The sequence below is a fragment of the Nannobrachium achirus genome (assembly GCF_963921795.1).
Source record: "Nannobrachium achirus genome assembly, chromosome: 14".
NCBI lineage: Eukaryota > Metazoa > Chordata > Actinopteri > Myctophiformes > Myctophidae > Nannobrachium > Nannobrachium achirus.
The window spans coordinates 791,290-808,430 of record NC_137821.1 but is presented as its reverse complement, the minus strand read 5'-3'; the positions used below and the strand labels follow the sequence as shown (position 1 = coordinate 808,430).

General features: G+C 42.4%; 1 protein-coding gene across 1 annotated transcript in view; it reads right to left on the bottom strand.

Moving 5' to 3' along the window:
* Positions 1–17,141, bottom strand: part of camta2 (calmodulin binding transcription activator 2) — an 84,204-nt gene that overhangs the window by 42,002 nt on the left and 25,061 nt on the right. The window contains exons 9-13 of the mRNA XM_080742287.1: positions 16,681–16,786; positions 14,225–14,395; positions 13,942–13,995; positions 8,796–9,738; positions 5,145–5,271 (exon numbers count right to left, since the gene is read on the bottom strand). Of these exons, the coding sequence (XP_080598413.1) occupies positions 5,145–5,271; positions 8,796–9,738; positions 13,942–13,995; positions 14,225–14,395; positions 16,681–16,786 (1,401 nt within the window). The remainder of the gene's footprint in view (positions 1–5,144; positions 5,272–8,795; positions 9,739–13,941; positions 13,996–14,224; positions 14,396–16,680; positions 16,787–17,141) is intronic.

The following is a 17,141-nucleotide window of genomic DNA, read 5'->3' as shown; positions in this document are numbered from 1 at the left end:
AGCAATCGAGCTGCGACTCATGGAACGTGCACTCGCTGTATATCCAGATTCCAGAGCCTTTTCTAAATGACTGTTTGTATCACGAGAGAAACGATATTCTGAAATGGCCTATCGTGGCAAAGCTGTATCGCCGAGACGATAATTATCGTCATATCGCACACCCCACAGTGGGCTACACAACCACATAGACACACACAGAGAGGGACATACACACTGTTAACACACTAGACCTGCAGAGTGGGCTGCACAACCACATACACACACATAGAGAGGGACATACACACTGTTAACACACTGTTAACACACTAGACCTGCAGAGTGGGCTACACAACCACATAAACACCTTTTACGCAGCTCAACTCTTTCAGGGTGAGCAAGCACATTATGGAAACGCTTTATAAGAACCTCATAGAGGGAATCTTAACCTTCAACATGGCAATGTGGTACGGTAATCTGAACATACAATGTGGTACGGTAATCTGAACATACAATGTGGTACGGTAATCTGAACATACAATGTAGAGGCAAGCTGCAGAGAATAATAAATCTGGCATCAAAAATCATAGGGAAAAAACAAAAACTATTAAGTTGTATCTACACTGAAGTGCTTAGGAAAAAAGCTGTCAAGATAATAAATGATCCCTCTCACCCACTCCATAGGGAGTTTGACTTACTTCCCTCTGGTAGACGCTATAGAACAGATTGGGCAAACCGTAGCCGTAATGTTTTAAACATTCATTCATTCCAAATGCCATTAAGGCATTGAATGATGTCATGTCTCGCTGATCTGCCTGTTTCTTCTTGTAATTGTTTGTTGCTGTCATCTGTTGTTTTATTGTTGTGAATGTATATGAGACTAAAGACAAATCTCCACATTGTGGACAAATAAATGAAACTAACCAACCACATAGACACACACATTACTTGTTTTTTGTATTGTTTTATTACTTGTTCTTGTATTGTTTTATTGTATTGTGACTGATATGGATCTTCCTGGGTCTGAAATAAAGATTGAACACACAGAGGGACATACACACTTTCACACTTTCACTTTCACAAGATGTGCCAACATTCGGTCCATTATATCTCCCCTTTAATTATGCCAACTGGTATTGTGTTTGATATCATTGTTATCGTTGATTTGTCACAACGAGGTACAGCTTGTAAGGATCTGGTGTTCGTGGAATGAGCAACACAGCCAAACGTGTGGGTAGCGCCCCTCCAAAAATGGTCAAAATGGCCTGGCAGGCCTGCAATACTGTTCTTTTGGTGTTCACCTTTGTTGCTTGGGGCATTGAATGATAGCACTCTCCCACAGTAATAAGGAAAAGAAAAAACAACACATATTGGCCATTTTTACACTTTGTTAATGTTAAGCTCAGTGTCAGGGAAGCCCAAAACTAGAGTAAATGACAGAAGAACAGCATTGCAAGCAATTTTGGTCGACGCTGCCCACATGTTTAGCTGTGTTGCTCATTCCATGAATTCCCAATGCTTACAAACTGTACCTCGTCATAAAGGTGACGAATCAACCATAAAAATGATATAAAACACAATACAAATTGGTATTATTAAAAGGGAGATGTAATGGACCGAAGTCAAGTTTCCTTTCTTTTTGTGCTCGGTTATATATATACTGTATATATATATATATATATATATATATATATATATATATACTGTATATATATATATATATATATATATATATATATATATATATATATACTGTATATATATATATATATATATATATATATATATATATACTGTATATATATATATATATATGTAACGGAGGTGATCCGAACCTCCCCACCCGGCTTCAAACCCAGGTCTCCCGCGTGAAAGTCCAATATCTTAACCATCACCTCAAAGGGACATCCCTATGGAACGAGAGCAGATACTAGACTTTTGAGGCTTCAGGCTGGGGCTGCGACTCTCTCCGCCACACATATATATATATATATATATATATATATAGTATAGTATATGTACTGTACATACCAGGACAGTAACATCTGAGGACTCCAGGTTGGATAGTATAGTTGCGACCGTAGGTCGCATTTACCAGAGATGGGGACTCGAGTTAAAGACTTGCGACTTTCGGTCACTCGAGTGACGATTTTGGAGACTCGTGACTCGACTCGGACTCGCCCCTCAAAGACTCGAGACTTGACTCGACTCGTCATCAAAATACTCGTGAACATGACGAGTCGAGTCGACTCTCGAGTCTTTATTTTAAGCACTATAATGCATGACAAGCACGACAAATATTGCCTTTCCTTCTCCTGTCTTCTTTCTTTCTTCTCTGTTGCGCGGCTGCGCGCCGCTGTGCTGCTGAGTGTTGCGCACGGAGACAGCGGCGACCGCGTTGTTTTTCCCAACGTACTTAAGCGCAACGGTGGGGGCCAGGAGCGCTTCGCTGTGTTCACTTGGACCGCGCGCAGCTCAGGGCCGTTGGGAAAACCGCAGTCTGTCTCGCAAAGCGTGGCAGACACAGCCGTCTGCATGGACCTTTCATCCTAAGATTTAAATATTAAAACGGCGAAATAAAACATATATGTTTAGCTCATCATCAGCTATTTTACTTCAGCTAACCTGGCATTTGTTCAATAATTGTATAAAATGATAGGATTATCTGTGAGAACCTGTTTATCTAACGTCGGGTTTCTCTCCAGAGCGCAGCCTCCTCTCGTAATAATATTAATAATGTTCCACTACCACCAGCTGCAGCTATAGGTCTAATAGCTGAGCTCATTAACCCCTCGTAAGTTAACTTATTGTTTAAAGCATTAACGTGAGGTTACCATGCCCAGTAGCCCTACTGTTACACTGCTAGAGGATTATTAAATTGTTTTTTGTATCTGTTGCGCTCGCACGTAGGCTATAGTACGTCTTTCCAATCTATATCTAGACGCCGACGCGCCATGACAAGGTGGATTAATAGCTTGCAACTCTGATTTTTTGGGAGCCTTATAGGCTAAAACAATATAAGCCATAGTTGATTTTGAGAGGTTTATAGGCTGAACAATAAACCTACAGTAGCCTAGGCCTAGGCTGTTAGTTCAGTAGCAGCAGTAGGCAGGACAGCTGCTGCATGCAGCCTTTCAGAATAAGATTTATTTTTTAAAACGGCGAAATAAAACACATATGTTTAGCTCATCATCAGCTATTCTACTTCAGTTAACGTGGCATTTGTTTAATAATGTGATAAGATAATAGGATTTTCCGTGAGACAGTGCTTTTCTAGCGTCGGGTTTTCACTTTTTTCTCCGGTGGCGGTGGGCTCTTCTCTTCATGATGTCAATTCCACCAGCTGCATCTACTAATTAACCCCACGTAATTATTGTTCAAAGCATTAACGTGAAGTTATGCCAAATATGCCCGTAATGTTACAGTTGTGCTGTCAGGATTCTTCACAGCACTGCAGTAACTTTAAAAAAGAAAAAGAGCTTTTAATAAGCAGGAGGGGAGTGGAAATGAAAGGGAAAAAAAGCTTTATGCTAAAGAAGTAAAAGAAAAGCTTTATTTTGGAATAAAGATTATGTTGAACCACGTTTAATTTTTTTTATTTATATCTTAACTAAAACTGCTATTGAAAATTATGCTGTATCAATGACTAAGTAATGTATCAATCCTGACATACTGTCTGTTTATATTAATACAGTAAAGGAGTGATCATGAATACAATCATGCACTTGCCAGTACAATTTAATTAATATAGTATATTAATTATACGCCGGCAACAAACGTTTACGACAGTGATGTAAAATGTATTCCCAGGTGGCCAGGTCCAATCCCCACTGAGAGTACACGTCGCTATGGTAACCAGTAGCGATACGTTTTACGGCAGTAACTGCAGTAAAGTGTTATGTTGCTTACTGTCCAGCTCTGGCGGCTTCTTCAAATAGAAAAATTGTGATTGCTTCGCAATTCCTATTAAAAACAACATTTGAGTACTTGTCTAGCTCAAGCTGTCTTAGGAAAATGTCAGTACAGATAGCTACAAAGGTCTACAAAAAGGATTTAAGTGTCAAGCAAGCAACTGAAGTGTGGCTGGTTTTGGGATTATTTTATTCATCGGATGATGATCGGACGGCCGGGGACCCTGCTACTATTGGACATAACTGCGTTGCTTCCAAGGAACTTTCACCGAGGAAGGAGAGGCAGGAGGTCTACTTCAGAGCTGTTTTCTGGGGGAAATGGATCCATTATTATTAATCGTGGAACATTTAACAGCCTCCGTAGCGTGACTGTGAGTACATACATTCATGAATTTCATGTGTCTTAATTTAGCCTGCCATGGCTGCTGCTGCTGTATCTGTGTGACGGTGTGTAGTACTGGGTGATTTGTGATGCGCCATATAACTGTATTTCAACCAGAGGCTACATAAAAAAAATATATATATATATATATATGACTCGTGACTCGTGACTCGCGACTCGAGATGAAGACTCGGAATTGACTCGGGCTGACCCACTAAAGACTCGACTCGACTCGTGACTCGAGATCAAAGACTTGTGACTCGGAATTGACTCGAGATCAAAGACTCTTTTACATCTCTGGCATTTACTATCAAAAGCTCCACGGGCTGTCTGTCTATCAGTCAGTCAGTCAGTCAGTGAGTCAGTGAGTCAGTGAGTCACACTTTTGCCCTGCTCATATCTCCACAACCGTTGCCCCGATCCATGGCAAAATTTCCACACAAACTCCTTGCCTGCCAAACTACAACCTCCAAGGACCCCCGGAGTTCCAGGGACCCCCAGGTCCCTGGGGGACCCCCAGGTGTAAAAGAAATACCAAATGTGCAAAAATGACCAAATGACCACCCCCACGGGGCTGCTCACGGGGAATTCCCGGGGACCACCCACTCCTGGTACTCAACGGATGCAAAAGTCGTGGCGCCCCCAGTGGAGGACCCCCTCCACTGCAGCTCACATAAAATGCCCTAACTCGGCCTAGGAGCGTCCGGGAGAGCCGGGGCCGGTACCTATTCGTCCGTCAAGGCAACGCGGAGACCCCACCCCTCATTTCTCACATGGCCCTCTTCTAGCGAGACCTACGGTCGCTTATCTCCCGATTAGGGAGTCTTATTATTTACCAGGACAGATATAGTATAGTATAGTATAATATTACATACCAGGACAGTAACACCTCAGGACTCCAGGTTGGATGAGGGAAGCAGGAACGACGCTCTGGTCAAACACACTGGAGTAACGTTCTGAAAGCTCTGACCATGGACCTGTTATTAACACCTTCACTCCTCCCTACACACACGCACGCACGCACGCACGCACGCACGCACGCACGCACGCACGCACGCACGCACGCACGCACGCACGCACGCACGCACACGCACACACACACACACACACACACACACACACACACACACACACACAGAGAAGAGGTCCGTCAGTGACTCAGTCAGTCCGTAAGGCCTTGACGTCTATACAGTAGGTGACCTGTTTTGTGACATCACATTGTTGTGACATCACATTGTTGTGACATCACATTATTGTTGTGACATCACATTGTTGTGACATCACATTGTTGACTCAATGAACAAGACAGCCTGTTCTGGCTATCATATATGGAAATCCCTGATGTCATCAATATTAAGCCCATATCTGGCAATGCCCATATATGGAAGCTCCATTATGGCCAAGACAGAATTCCTTTGCAAATCATGACTGCTGACTGTCATCATATCGATACATGGAGACCACTGGATCATCACCTAGATCTCCATATATGGAGATCTAGGTCTCTACATCTGACCTCACGGACTCCATATATGGATATAGCTGAGCTGTTCTGACATCACAGTGATGACTGGACCGGCTCAGCAGAAGGGTAGACATGCCAAAGCAGCCCACACTGTTTCGTAGGAACAGTCTTTCTAGTTAAACTAGAAATAGTCGGGGGCGTTAGGGATATTTTACGCTCCATCAGTCTAAAAGCACCACATTTTGCACAGATGTACCCGAGGTCATGCTCTAATGATTTAGCTAGGGCGCCCGAGTCGGCGACCTTCAGGGTCGCCACAGCGGCCGAATCAAGTTGGGCTCCCATCGACGTTCTATATAATACCTAGAAGAAAATCTGCTATAAGTAGGATGTGAGGGGTCTAACTATGGGTTTGTCATGATGCTGAATCCATTGCAAGCATTTGTTTTGCACAAAAAACATTCCTTGGGACTAAAATAAATGGCCCAAGAAAATGCCCACTAAACCATCGTTTTCTGGGGCCATTTATAGCCCAAGGAATGTTTTTTGTGCAAAACAAATGCTTGCAATGAATTCAGCATCATGACAAGACCCCTCAGATCCTACTTAACCCATTCAGGCCGGGAACACATTTTGCTGTTTGGGAGGGGCTTACAGTACATGTACAGTATGTAGCAACATATTTGTTTTGTAGGCTAATTTCTGATTTAGCCCTATTAGGCCTAAATGGGTTAAATACCCAGGAATTCTTTTTTGTTTTTTGGGGTATTTTCCTCCTGTATTGAAAGTCGATGGGAGTCCAACTTGATTTGGCCGCTGTGGCGACCCCGTCGACTCGGGTGCCCTAGCTAAATCATTAGAGCAAGCCCTGGGATACATCTGTGCAACATGTGGTGCATTTAGACTAATAAAGGGCGAAATGGCCATGTTATGTCCCTAGCGCACCTGACTAAAATACTGTTCCTACGAGACAGTGTGGGCTCGCATGTTAACACCATGTATGGGCACAAAGAGCCTTTGTACTGTGGGTCATTGTTTACTGATACTGGTGCTGATATAACATACAGGTCTACCTTTCAACGAGCCCACAATTATTATTAAATATCAGTATATAATGGTGGCTAGTGAGACATTGAGGAAAGAACAACATTGTGGTAAAACAAATGTGTTTAAAACAGCTGTTGTGTTTTAGAAGAGTTATGACAGATGAAGAATCATTAAATCATTTCTGAGGATGAATTTAACTATTAAAACCCATTTAGTGTTACAGAAATGAACGGGTTAAAATGTCCAGCGTGCCTCTCGCAGGCTCCATCCACGACCGTTCTCTTATTTTGAAGGCCAGAAGTCCATTGCGTAAACACTTCCTGTTTGACGTCATGACGTCATTCACCGGAAGCGATCGTCATCCACATGCGGTTGTGTAATGGCCAATCATTGCCTTTCAACATGTGTTTTTTTTGTGAGAATCTAATGCCATCCTTGGCTTTAAAAGTGTTGTTTGGAGAAAATGGACATTAAAGGAGCTATAGTCAACTTTTTCTTGAAAAACAGATGCTAAAATAAAAATAATGTTTCGAAAATATTTTATAAAAAAAATAAGCTTCATATATGTGTTTCAATTAAAAAATGACCACAAAAAGCGGAAAAATAATGATAAAATAATCATTTTGGTCCTTTGTTTACATTTACAGGGCCCGTAAATGTAAACAAAGGGCCAAAATGATTATTTTATCATTATTTTTCCGCTTTTTGTGGTCATTTTTTAATTGAAACACATATATGAAGCTTATTTTTTTTATAAAATATTTTCGAAACATTATTTTTATTTTAGCATCCGTTTTTCAAGAAAAAGTTGACTATAGCTCCTTTAAAGATGAGATTCCCCGTCGGCCTCCATGTTAAACAACTCATTGCATGCCAGGCCCGATAGTCCCGAGATTATTTCAATGTCTTTCCCTGCCAGGCCCGATAATCCATAGAAAAAATATATATATATATATATATATATATTTATTTTTTTTCAAAAAATCTTTTTTTTCAAAAAACTTTTTTGACCCCAAAAAATGGAGTAGGCATGATAGCAATCGCGAAATTGCATGTTTAACCCCCATAGCAAACCCATCTTTCAAACATGGCAGCCATCTTTGTTTACATTTTAGGAAAACATAATGGCTGCTATCTCATGAATGCCTGAACGGATTTCCATTCGGATTTTTTTGTTTGAAAGCTGTGAGCAATGTGGACACACGTGGTGCATTATCTAGGCATGGGTGTGCATGATCCGTGCACTATGAATTACATGGAAGTCTATGGAGACAGAGGCAGGGGAGAGTACGAAGGTATGTTAAAATGGCGGGGAATGTGTTAAGGGATTACTATTTTGTGCACGTGGATCCGTGATGATGATGAATCGGCGAGTCCAATCGTGCCAGGACTTTACAACGGACCGTAGGGTAAGAACGCCAGCGTTACTCTATATACAGTATTTTACGCGAGTATACTCGGGATCGGCACTCTAAATACTTGAGTATTTTTCACGAGTATACTCGGGATCAGCGTTAAATTAAAAGTATTTTTTTTCTATTTCAGTCAGGTAACTCACGATATATTGAACAATGTTTATGTTTAATATTAATGAGTGTACAAGTGTGTATGTCACATTTAATTTGGAGTTTGGCTCTGCTACATTTTCTCCCTGCTCAGCAGCAAGCAGCACAGAAGAAGAACATCATTAACCATAATGAGCAGGGAGATATAGATATAGATATATAAACAACCCCCCATGGGGAACAGAGTTAGCAGAGCCTACTGGTGGTGCTGGGGAGGCGGTGGGGGCAAGCAAACACAAGCAACAATCCGGGCAAGAGCAGCAGGGAGAATGACACACTGGGCGGGATTAAGTAGTTGGCAAATGATCAGCTGACTGCCACGTCAGCCAATGACGTAGGGTCTGGCATAATAGTGAGTATTAGTGTCCTTATACAACTGCAATGCAATGTAACCTCTCGAGTAGACCTGCCTGAACTAACTTCGCAGGCTAAGTATCATAAATCCTTACCTCAGGATACGACCACTCCGGTGAGAAGTCGGTGATGGTTGCGAGGCGGTCGGAGGGGGGAGGGAGAGGGGGGAGTGGCAGGAAGGGGGAGGGGGGGACCATGTAGCGTAGCCCCGCCCCCCCGGCCGATGAGGTCACCAGGCTGGGGGCGGGGCTGTTGGTGATGAGCTCAGAGATGAGGTCGTCGGGGAAGTGCGAGTCGAAGGAGATGTCGGCTAGCTCCTCCCCCTCCTCCATGGGCGTGTCCTCCCTGTGGCAGCCCCGCCCCCTCTCCTCCTTCACGCGCACGGCGCGGCTAACGCTAGCCATGTTGACGCTAGTAGCGCTAGCCGGGCTGACGGTGGCAGGGTTAGCATGATGGTTAAACGGGCTACCGTTAGCGGTGCCTGGGCTAACTGCGGCGGGGTTAGCATAATGGCTAAACGGGCTACCGTTAGCGGTGCCTGGGCTAACTGTGGCAGGGTTAGCATGATGGCTAAACGGGCTACCGTTAGCGCTAGCCGGGCTGACTGTGGCGGGGTTAGCATGGGGGCTAAATGGGCTACCGTTAGCGCTAGCCGGGCTGACTGTAGCAGGGTTCGCGTAGACACCGACCAGGCTAGTGCTAGCACTCCTCAGGTCCACCGCGGCCGGGCTAGCGTGGGCGCTAGGCAGGCTAGCGTTAGCATTCCTGGCGCTAGGGTTAGCGTAAGGCTGACTGGGTCTCTGCCTCTCTCGCTCCTCCTCCCTCCCTCTCTCTCTCCTCTCCTGATTGGCTGGCTGAGACGGAGGGGGCGGGGTCTCCCTGTGTCCCGGCGGTGTATGATTGGCCGGCTGCGGCGGAGGGGGCGGGCACCTCGCCGCTTGATTGGTCGGCTGCGGCGGAGGCGTCGGATTGGCCGCTTCCTGGCCAACCGGCAGCAGGGAGGCCGGTTGCTGTGGCAACAGCAGGGACGGGGCGGGGCTTCCCTGGAAGAGAACCATTTAACCCATTATTAACCCATTTAATGGACATTTAACCATTATTAACCCATTTAATGGACATTTAACCATTATTAACCCATTTAATGTACATTTATCATTATTAACCCATTTAATGTACATTTAACCATTATTAACCCATTTAATGGACATTTAACCATTATTAACCCATTTAATGGACATTTAACCATTATTAACCCATTTAATGTACATTTATCATTATTAACCCATTTAATGTACATTTAACCATTATTAACCCATTTAATGGACATTTATCATTATTAACCCATTTAATGTACATTTAACCATTATTAACCCATTATTAACCCATTTAATGTACATTAACCATTATTAACCCATTTAATGGACATTTAACCATTATTAACCCATTTAATGTACTTTTATCATTATTAACCCATTTAATGTACATTTAACCATTATTAACCCATTTAATGGACATTTAACCATTATTAACCCATTTAATGTACATTAACCAGTATTAACCCATTAATTGGACATTTAAAGCTAATGCTTTTAAAACTATATTTTTTGTATAAATATATGCTCAAAATTGAGTCTTAGACAGGTTTTAACCCTCAACAAACACTCTGACCATTCTTTTTGTTTGTTCTAGCTCTACTATAATGAGGCTCTTCAGCTGCAATACCAAAACGGCCTCTGTTTGCTCAGGGGCGCATCTAGTGGGGTTTTTCCAGAAAAAAAAGAAGTTTTTTGAAAAAGAAAAAGTTTTTTGAAAAAGAAAAAGTTTTTTGAAAAAAAAAAGTTTTTTGAAAAGTTTTTTGAAAAAAAAAGTTTTTGAAAAAAAAAAGTTTTTTGAAAAAAAAAAAAAATTGAAAAAATATTTTTTTTAAGTTTTGAAAAAAAAAATTTTTTTACTCTGCATTGCATTTTTTTTGAAAAAAAAAAGTTTTGAAAAAAAAAAATTTGAAAAAAAAAAAGGTTTTTTGAAAAAAAATAATTTTTGACTGAAAAAAAAAACGGGAAACGAGAGTGACGTCACTCTCGTCAACTCTCAGAACAGCACTGTTCTGAGAACCCGTGGAAAGCTTTTCATCTCTGTCTGCCCAAAACCAGAGAAAGACACAACGGTCAGACATAGGACTTTGTGAGGATAGAAGGTGCCAGTGGGACCCCAAAAAAAGGTTTTAAAATAGAAAAAGTGAAAATTCATGGTGTAGGTCCTTTAACCATTATTAACCCATTTAATGTACTTTTAGAATTATTAACCCATTTAATGGACATTTAACCCATTATTAACCCATTTAATGTACTTTTATCATTCTTAACCCATTTAATGTACATTTAACCATTATTAACCCATTTAATGGACATTTAACCATTATTAACCCATTAATTGGACATTTAACCATTATTAACCCATTTAATGTACTTTTAGCATTATTAACCCATTTAATGTACATTTAACCATTATTAACCCATTTAATGGACATTTAACCATTATTAACCCATTAATTGGACATTTAACCATTATTAACCCATTTAATGTACTTTTAGCATTATTAACCCATTTAATGGACATTTAACCCATTATTAACCCATGTAATGTACTTTTATCATTATTAACCCATTTAATGGACATTTAACCCATTATTAACCCATTTAATGTACTTTTATCATTATTAACCGATTTAATGGACATTTAACCATTATTAACCCATTTAGTTTAAATTCAATCCATTATTAACACATTTACTTAAAATTTTATCCATTATTAACCTATTTAATGTACATTTAACCATTATTAACCCATTTGGTTTAAATTCAATCCATTATTAACACATTTACTTTAACTCATTGAGTGCCAGCCTATCACCACTAGAGGGCGCCCAGTGACCAGAGAATAATAGAGATATGCTGGTAATGCATGCCCAAGCCCTGGAGCCATGACTTTTTTTACAAAGGAAAGGACACTTTCCTTTGTGCATGTACAGGAAGAGGATGAAGTTAGCTTGAAGTTAGCTATTGGCTACCAAGCATTTTAGAAGCCTTATTTTCGTCAACTTAGCCATGATTAAACCTTGCACACCTCATGCATGGGAAAAAAACAGAGAAGAATGAGCTCTAAAAAATCCAATGCAATCCTGGATTGCATTGGAGTGGATTTGTGCAGTTTGTTCACAGCTTTCAAACAAAAAAATCCGATTGGAAATCCGTTCAGGCATTCTTGAGATAATCGCCATTATGTTTTACATGTAATGTAAACAAAAATGGCTGCCCTGTATGTTAGATGGGGTTGTATGGGGGTGGAACATGCAAAATCGCGATTGAAATCATGTTCACCAGATTTGATGGGGTCCCAAAAAAAAAAAAAAAAATTCAAAAAAATTTTTTTTTTTTTTTTTTTTTTTTTTTTTTTTAAAAGCCGAACTTGTTCGGGATCGGCACACTACGATACGCTAATAAAGCCGAACTAGTTCGGGATTGGCACTCAATGAGTTAAATGTAATCCATTATTAACCCATTTAATGGACATTTAACCCATTATTAACCCATTTAATGTACTTTTATCATTATTAACCGATTTAATGGACATTTAACCATTATTAACCCATTTAGTTTAAATTCAATCCATTATTACACCTTCTAAGCCGCGGCAGAACCCCCTGAACCCCGGTACTGCCGTGCAATCAGCGTTTTATTTATAAACATATTTTAAAAAACAAACACACCAAATGATAAACAACGCGCGCGGGTCGTTCAGTGCAAGCCAGCAGGACGTGCACACACTACGTGTTTGGGCGGCCACTTACTTAGAAGCTGCTGCTGGCTGTATTTCTGCCGTTCATTTGCATGGAGCGAGATGGGGTAATCCGCGAGAAAAAACAGCGTTCGAAAGTACATTACGTCCTCGTCGCACGCACATCGATCTAATTCCATGTATTCCACTCATTCCGAAGCCTTGATTTCGCCTGTCGTCTGGTCGAAAAAGACGAGGGGATGGGCTAAACCAGGCTGCAGCACACACAGTGAAGGGGAACGTAATGGCCGCTCGTGGAGCCAGTGGCAGAGCCAGCCGATGACGCCATCACGTTTCTGACGTGATCCGATTGCACAACGTCTCTTAAAGAGACAGAGCACGACCTGCGACTGTATTTTTCAAAAAATTATGATTAATTTCATAAATTACGGCGAAGTACGGGAATAGACGATTGGCTGATGGGACCCAGTAGGAAGTCCGAGGGAGTGCGGCCAGGCTTAGAAGGTGTTAACACATTTACTTTAAATTTTATCCATTATTAACCCATTTAATGTACATTTAACCATTATTAACTCATTTAGTTTAAATTCAATCCATTATTAACACATTTACTTTAAATTTAATCCATTATTAACCCATTTAATGGACATTTAACCATTATTAACCCATTTAGTTTAAATGTAACCATTATTAACCCATTTAATGTACATTTAATGAGACTAAAATAACATTCATTTATTTATTTTTTTATTTTAAAATGTTTATCCCACCATTTCTTAACCCATTCACTAATTCACCCTTTGTCTGTCTGTCTGTCTGTCTGTCTGTCTGTCTGTCTGTCTGTCTGTCTGACTGACCAACCAGCAGGCTCTATCTGCCTTGTCCCGCCTTGGTTCCGCCATTTTTATGTTGAATTTGCTAAAACATCATTTATGGAGAAATAAAAACATTTAAAAACATGCTGAGTCACTATACTGCCACTGAGCAGCTCCATTTCACTGAAACCAAGCTTGAAATGAGAATTGAACACAGAATAACAATAGGAAGCAACTGAATTACAATGGTAGTGGATGGAGTGTCCCACCAAGACACAGCAACCAATGGGTGTGAAGAGGGGCGGGACAATGGGCGGGCCTTGACAAAGGGTGAATTTAACTTGACAAAACACTTGTAGATCAGGTATTTATGGCCAACATTCCCACAGAGCGGCCAATGACAGAAGAGAAAGGTTCAAAGCGGCCAATGACAGAAGAGAAAGGTTCAAAGCGGCCAATGACAGAAGAAAAAGGTTCAAAGGGGCCAATGACAGAAGAGAAAGGTTTAAACTGACCAATGACAGAAGAGAAAGGTTCAAAGCGGCCAATGACAGAAGAGAAAGGTTTAAACTGACCAATGACAGAAGAGAAAAGGTTTAAACTGGCCAATGACAGCAGAGTAAAGTCCTACCTCGTCATTGGTCTCCTCCCTCCGGTGGTCTCCGTCAGTGGGCGGGGCCAGCGGCTCCAGGCAGAGTGACATCACAGAGTGGGAGGGGCTCAGAGACAGGGAGAGGGAGGGGGTGGGTGGGGTCTCCGAGGAGGAGAGAGAGGACAGGGAGGAGGGGGGCGAGAGAGAGGAGGAGGGGGGAGAGAGAGAGAGGGGGAGGGGGGGCCGTGGGGGGGGAGGGGGGGAGGAGGGGCCAGGGGGGGGAGGAGCTCCGCCCCCGTAGGTCTGACCCTGTCGGGGAGACACCAGGAAGGAGTCTGGGTCGAAGGTCACAGCGGGGGCGGGGGTGGGGGGGGACAGGGGGGCGGGGGGGGAGGAGAGCAGGAGGGGCGGGGCCACCGTCGCCATGACGATCAGAGCGTTGTGGGGCAGCGCCACCCGGTGGTCGCCGTAGAAACCCTTGGAGGAGGAGGAGCTAAAGGAGAGAAACACACAAATGTTTTACTTAAAGGGAGATCCATGTTTGTGATGACATGAGTGTAGAGATACTGATACTGGTGGCGCTAGAAGAGGGTCATGTGTGAAATGGCCTTGATGCTTGATGGCCGCGGCTTGTGATTAGCCCTATTCACGGCCCGCCCACTCAGCAAATTTCTCAGCAACTTCCTGGTGCGGTTTTGCAGGGGAAATTAATACAGAAATCGCTGGACTTAAAGCCAACAAATCATTATTTCAAACGGTAAAGTAAATTCTAACGCTTGCCTTTGTGCCTTTTACTATCTTGTGTTCTTGATCATGCTAGCCGTTAGTGATGCGCGGATCAACCCGGTGCCCCCACCCGCCCGCCAACCCGCCCGCACGCGGGTGGGTGGGTCGAGGTTTTCAGACTCAATTGGCGGGCGGGCGGGTTATACCACTCTCATGTGCAAAAAATAAATAAGAATAATCTCCTGTTCTTATTTGCCTTTTATTCTTAATAAGAGTAGGCCTATAAGAATAAGAATACAACGTTTGAATATGAGCACGAGCGAGTGAGTTTTAAAATGCGCCAGAGAGGAGCGAGGTTTCTCCTCCGCTCCTTGGTGCGAAGACCATCCCAATTCCGCTCCTGTTGGGACCGCGAACCACAGTTTGCCAACATTTTACACAACGTGAGGTCGTGAGCACAGCAGAGAAGATGCACAAACAATTCAGCGCGTCGCTGATCAGGATTTCACTTCTATGTCTCTGTCATCCACACAAGTCCGTTTATAAATACTTTGTGTCGGTTAAGTTATATAACCAGCCAGTCAACGGATACGATTTGAAACACAACTTTCGCATATGAGATGGATTTTTTGACTGCACGCTCACCTCGAGACTCCAGTCGCTCCCATGCATCTCTCCAATCTGGTGATTAACACTTATGTAGCCATGATTTTTTCTCTTCAATGGGCCACGTTGCCATGGTTACCATAGACTTCCATGTAATTGCGCAATTGTGTAAAAAGTGCACGCCCATGCCTAGATGATGCACCACGTGTGTGCAGGCTGTTCACAGCTTTCAAACAAAAAAATCCGCTTGGAAATCCGTTCAGGTATTCATGATTTATGAACCATTATGTTTTCTTCAGATGTAAACAAACATGGCTGCCATGTTTGAAAGAATGGGTTGGTATGGGGGTTAAACATGCAATTTCGCGATCGCGATCATGCCTAATACATTTCTGGAGGTCCAAAAAAAATTTTTGAAAAAAAAAAATTGAATTTTTTTTTTTTTTTTTTTTTTCAAAAACGGCCCAAACTCGGGAAACTCGGGGTTGGCACAGCACTAGTACCAATACAAACTCGGGAAACTCGGGGTTGGCACCATATGTGTTAATCAATAACCAACAGGATTTAATATTGTCCTCTTTTGCTGTCTGTTAAAGTGCGAGGCGCTGTATAAATATGATTGACATAAAACCTGAAACGCCATTCTTACCATGACGATGCCCCAGAGAGAATGAACGTCTTTGAATGAATGTTTTATAGGCTAAACCCCAATTTGAACAACACGTTTGTTTATTTAGCCCATGACAATATTGTGCTACTGTAAACCTTTCTGTAAAGCGACTTTGGGTACTTAGAAGAGCCATATATAAAGATGAGCTATTCTGGAGATGATATACCATCTTTTTTATAAATGCGGGTTGCGGGGCGGGCGGATTTGTTGATTTATATATTGTCCTGCGGGGCGGGCGCGGGCGGGTTGCGTTCCGTGCGGGCTGTGGGTCGTGCGGATTATGAAAAAAACATGACCCGCGCATCACTACTAGCCGTATTTTATACTTTACTATTCGGAAATTGCATTAAATTTGCAATTTCTGTGTTAAAGGAGCTATAGTCAACTTTTTTCTGGAAAAAAGGATGCTAAAATAAAAATAATGTTTTCGTAAAGTTGACTATAGCTCCTTTAACTCTATGGGCTTTTAGCAGGGTTTACCTTTCAAAACGTGACTTCAGCACCAGGGGGATGCTGAGTGGGCGGGCCGTGAATAGGGCTGATTGGCATAGGACAAGAAAGAAAAGCTTGGGTAATGCCTCCAGTTACTGGGGGCATTACCCAAGCTTTTCTTTCTACACCCTGGACGACGCTCCACGTGACCCAGACTCTTCTCCCTGTGTGTGTGTGTGTGTGTGTGTGTGTGTGTGTGTGTGTGTGTGTGTGTGTGTGTGTGTGTGTGTGTGTGTGTGTGTGCGTGCGTGCGTGTGTGTGTGCGTGTGTGTGTGTGTGCTTACGTAGCAGGGAGGGGGGGCTCCGGGGGGTCCTTGGGCTCAGGGGGGGAGCAGGGGGGGAGTTTGGGGGAGATGATGCGATGCTTGGTGCTGTTACACCTGTGAGACACTGCACACACACACACACGCACGCACGCACACACACACACACACACACACACACACACACACACACACACACACACACACACACACACACACACACACACACACAAACAGTAGAATGTTCTACATTATTACAACATGACACATTTACAAGCAGATACTAAATACAATATTTATTCAAATATCTAAATATCTAATTTATGGTTTCAAACTTGTTATTTTCTATTTGTAGCAACAGTCAGAACAACACATTATGGTCTAACAGTCAGAACAACACATCAAACATATAATTTTGCGAATGTCTGTCTGTCTGAGTGTCTGAGTGTCTGAGTGAGTGTCTGTCTGTCTGTCTGTCTGTC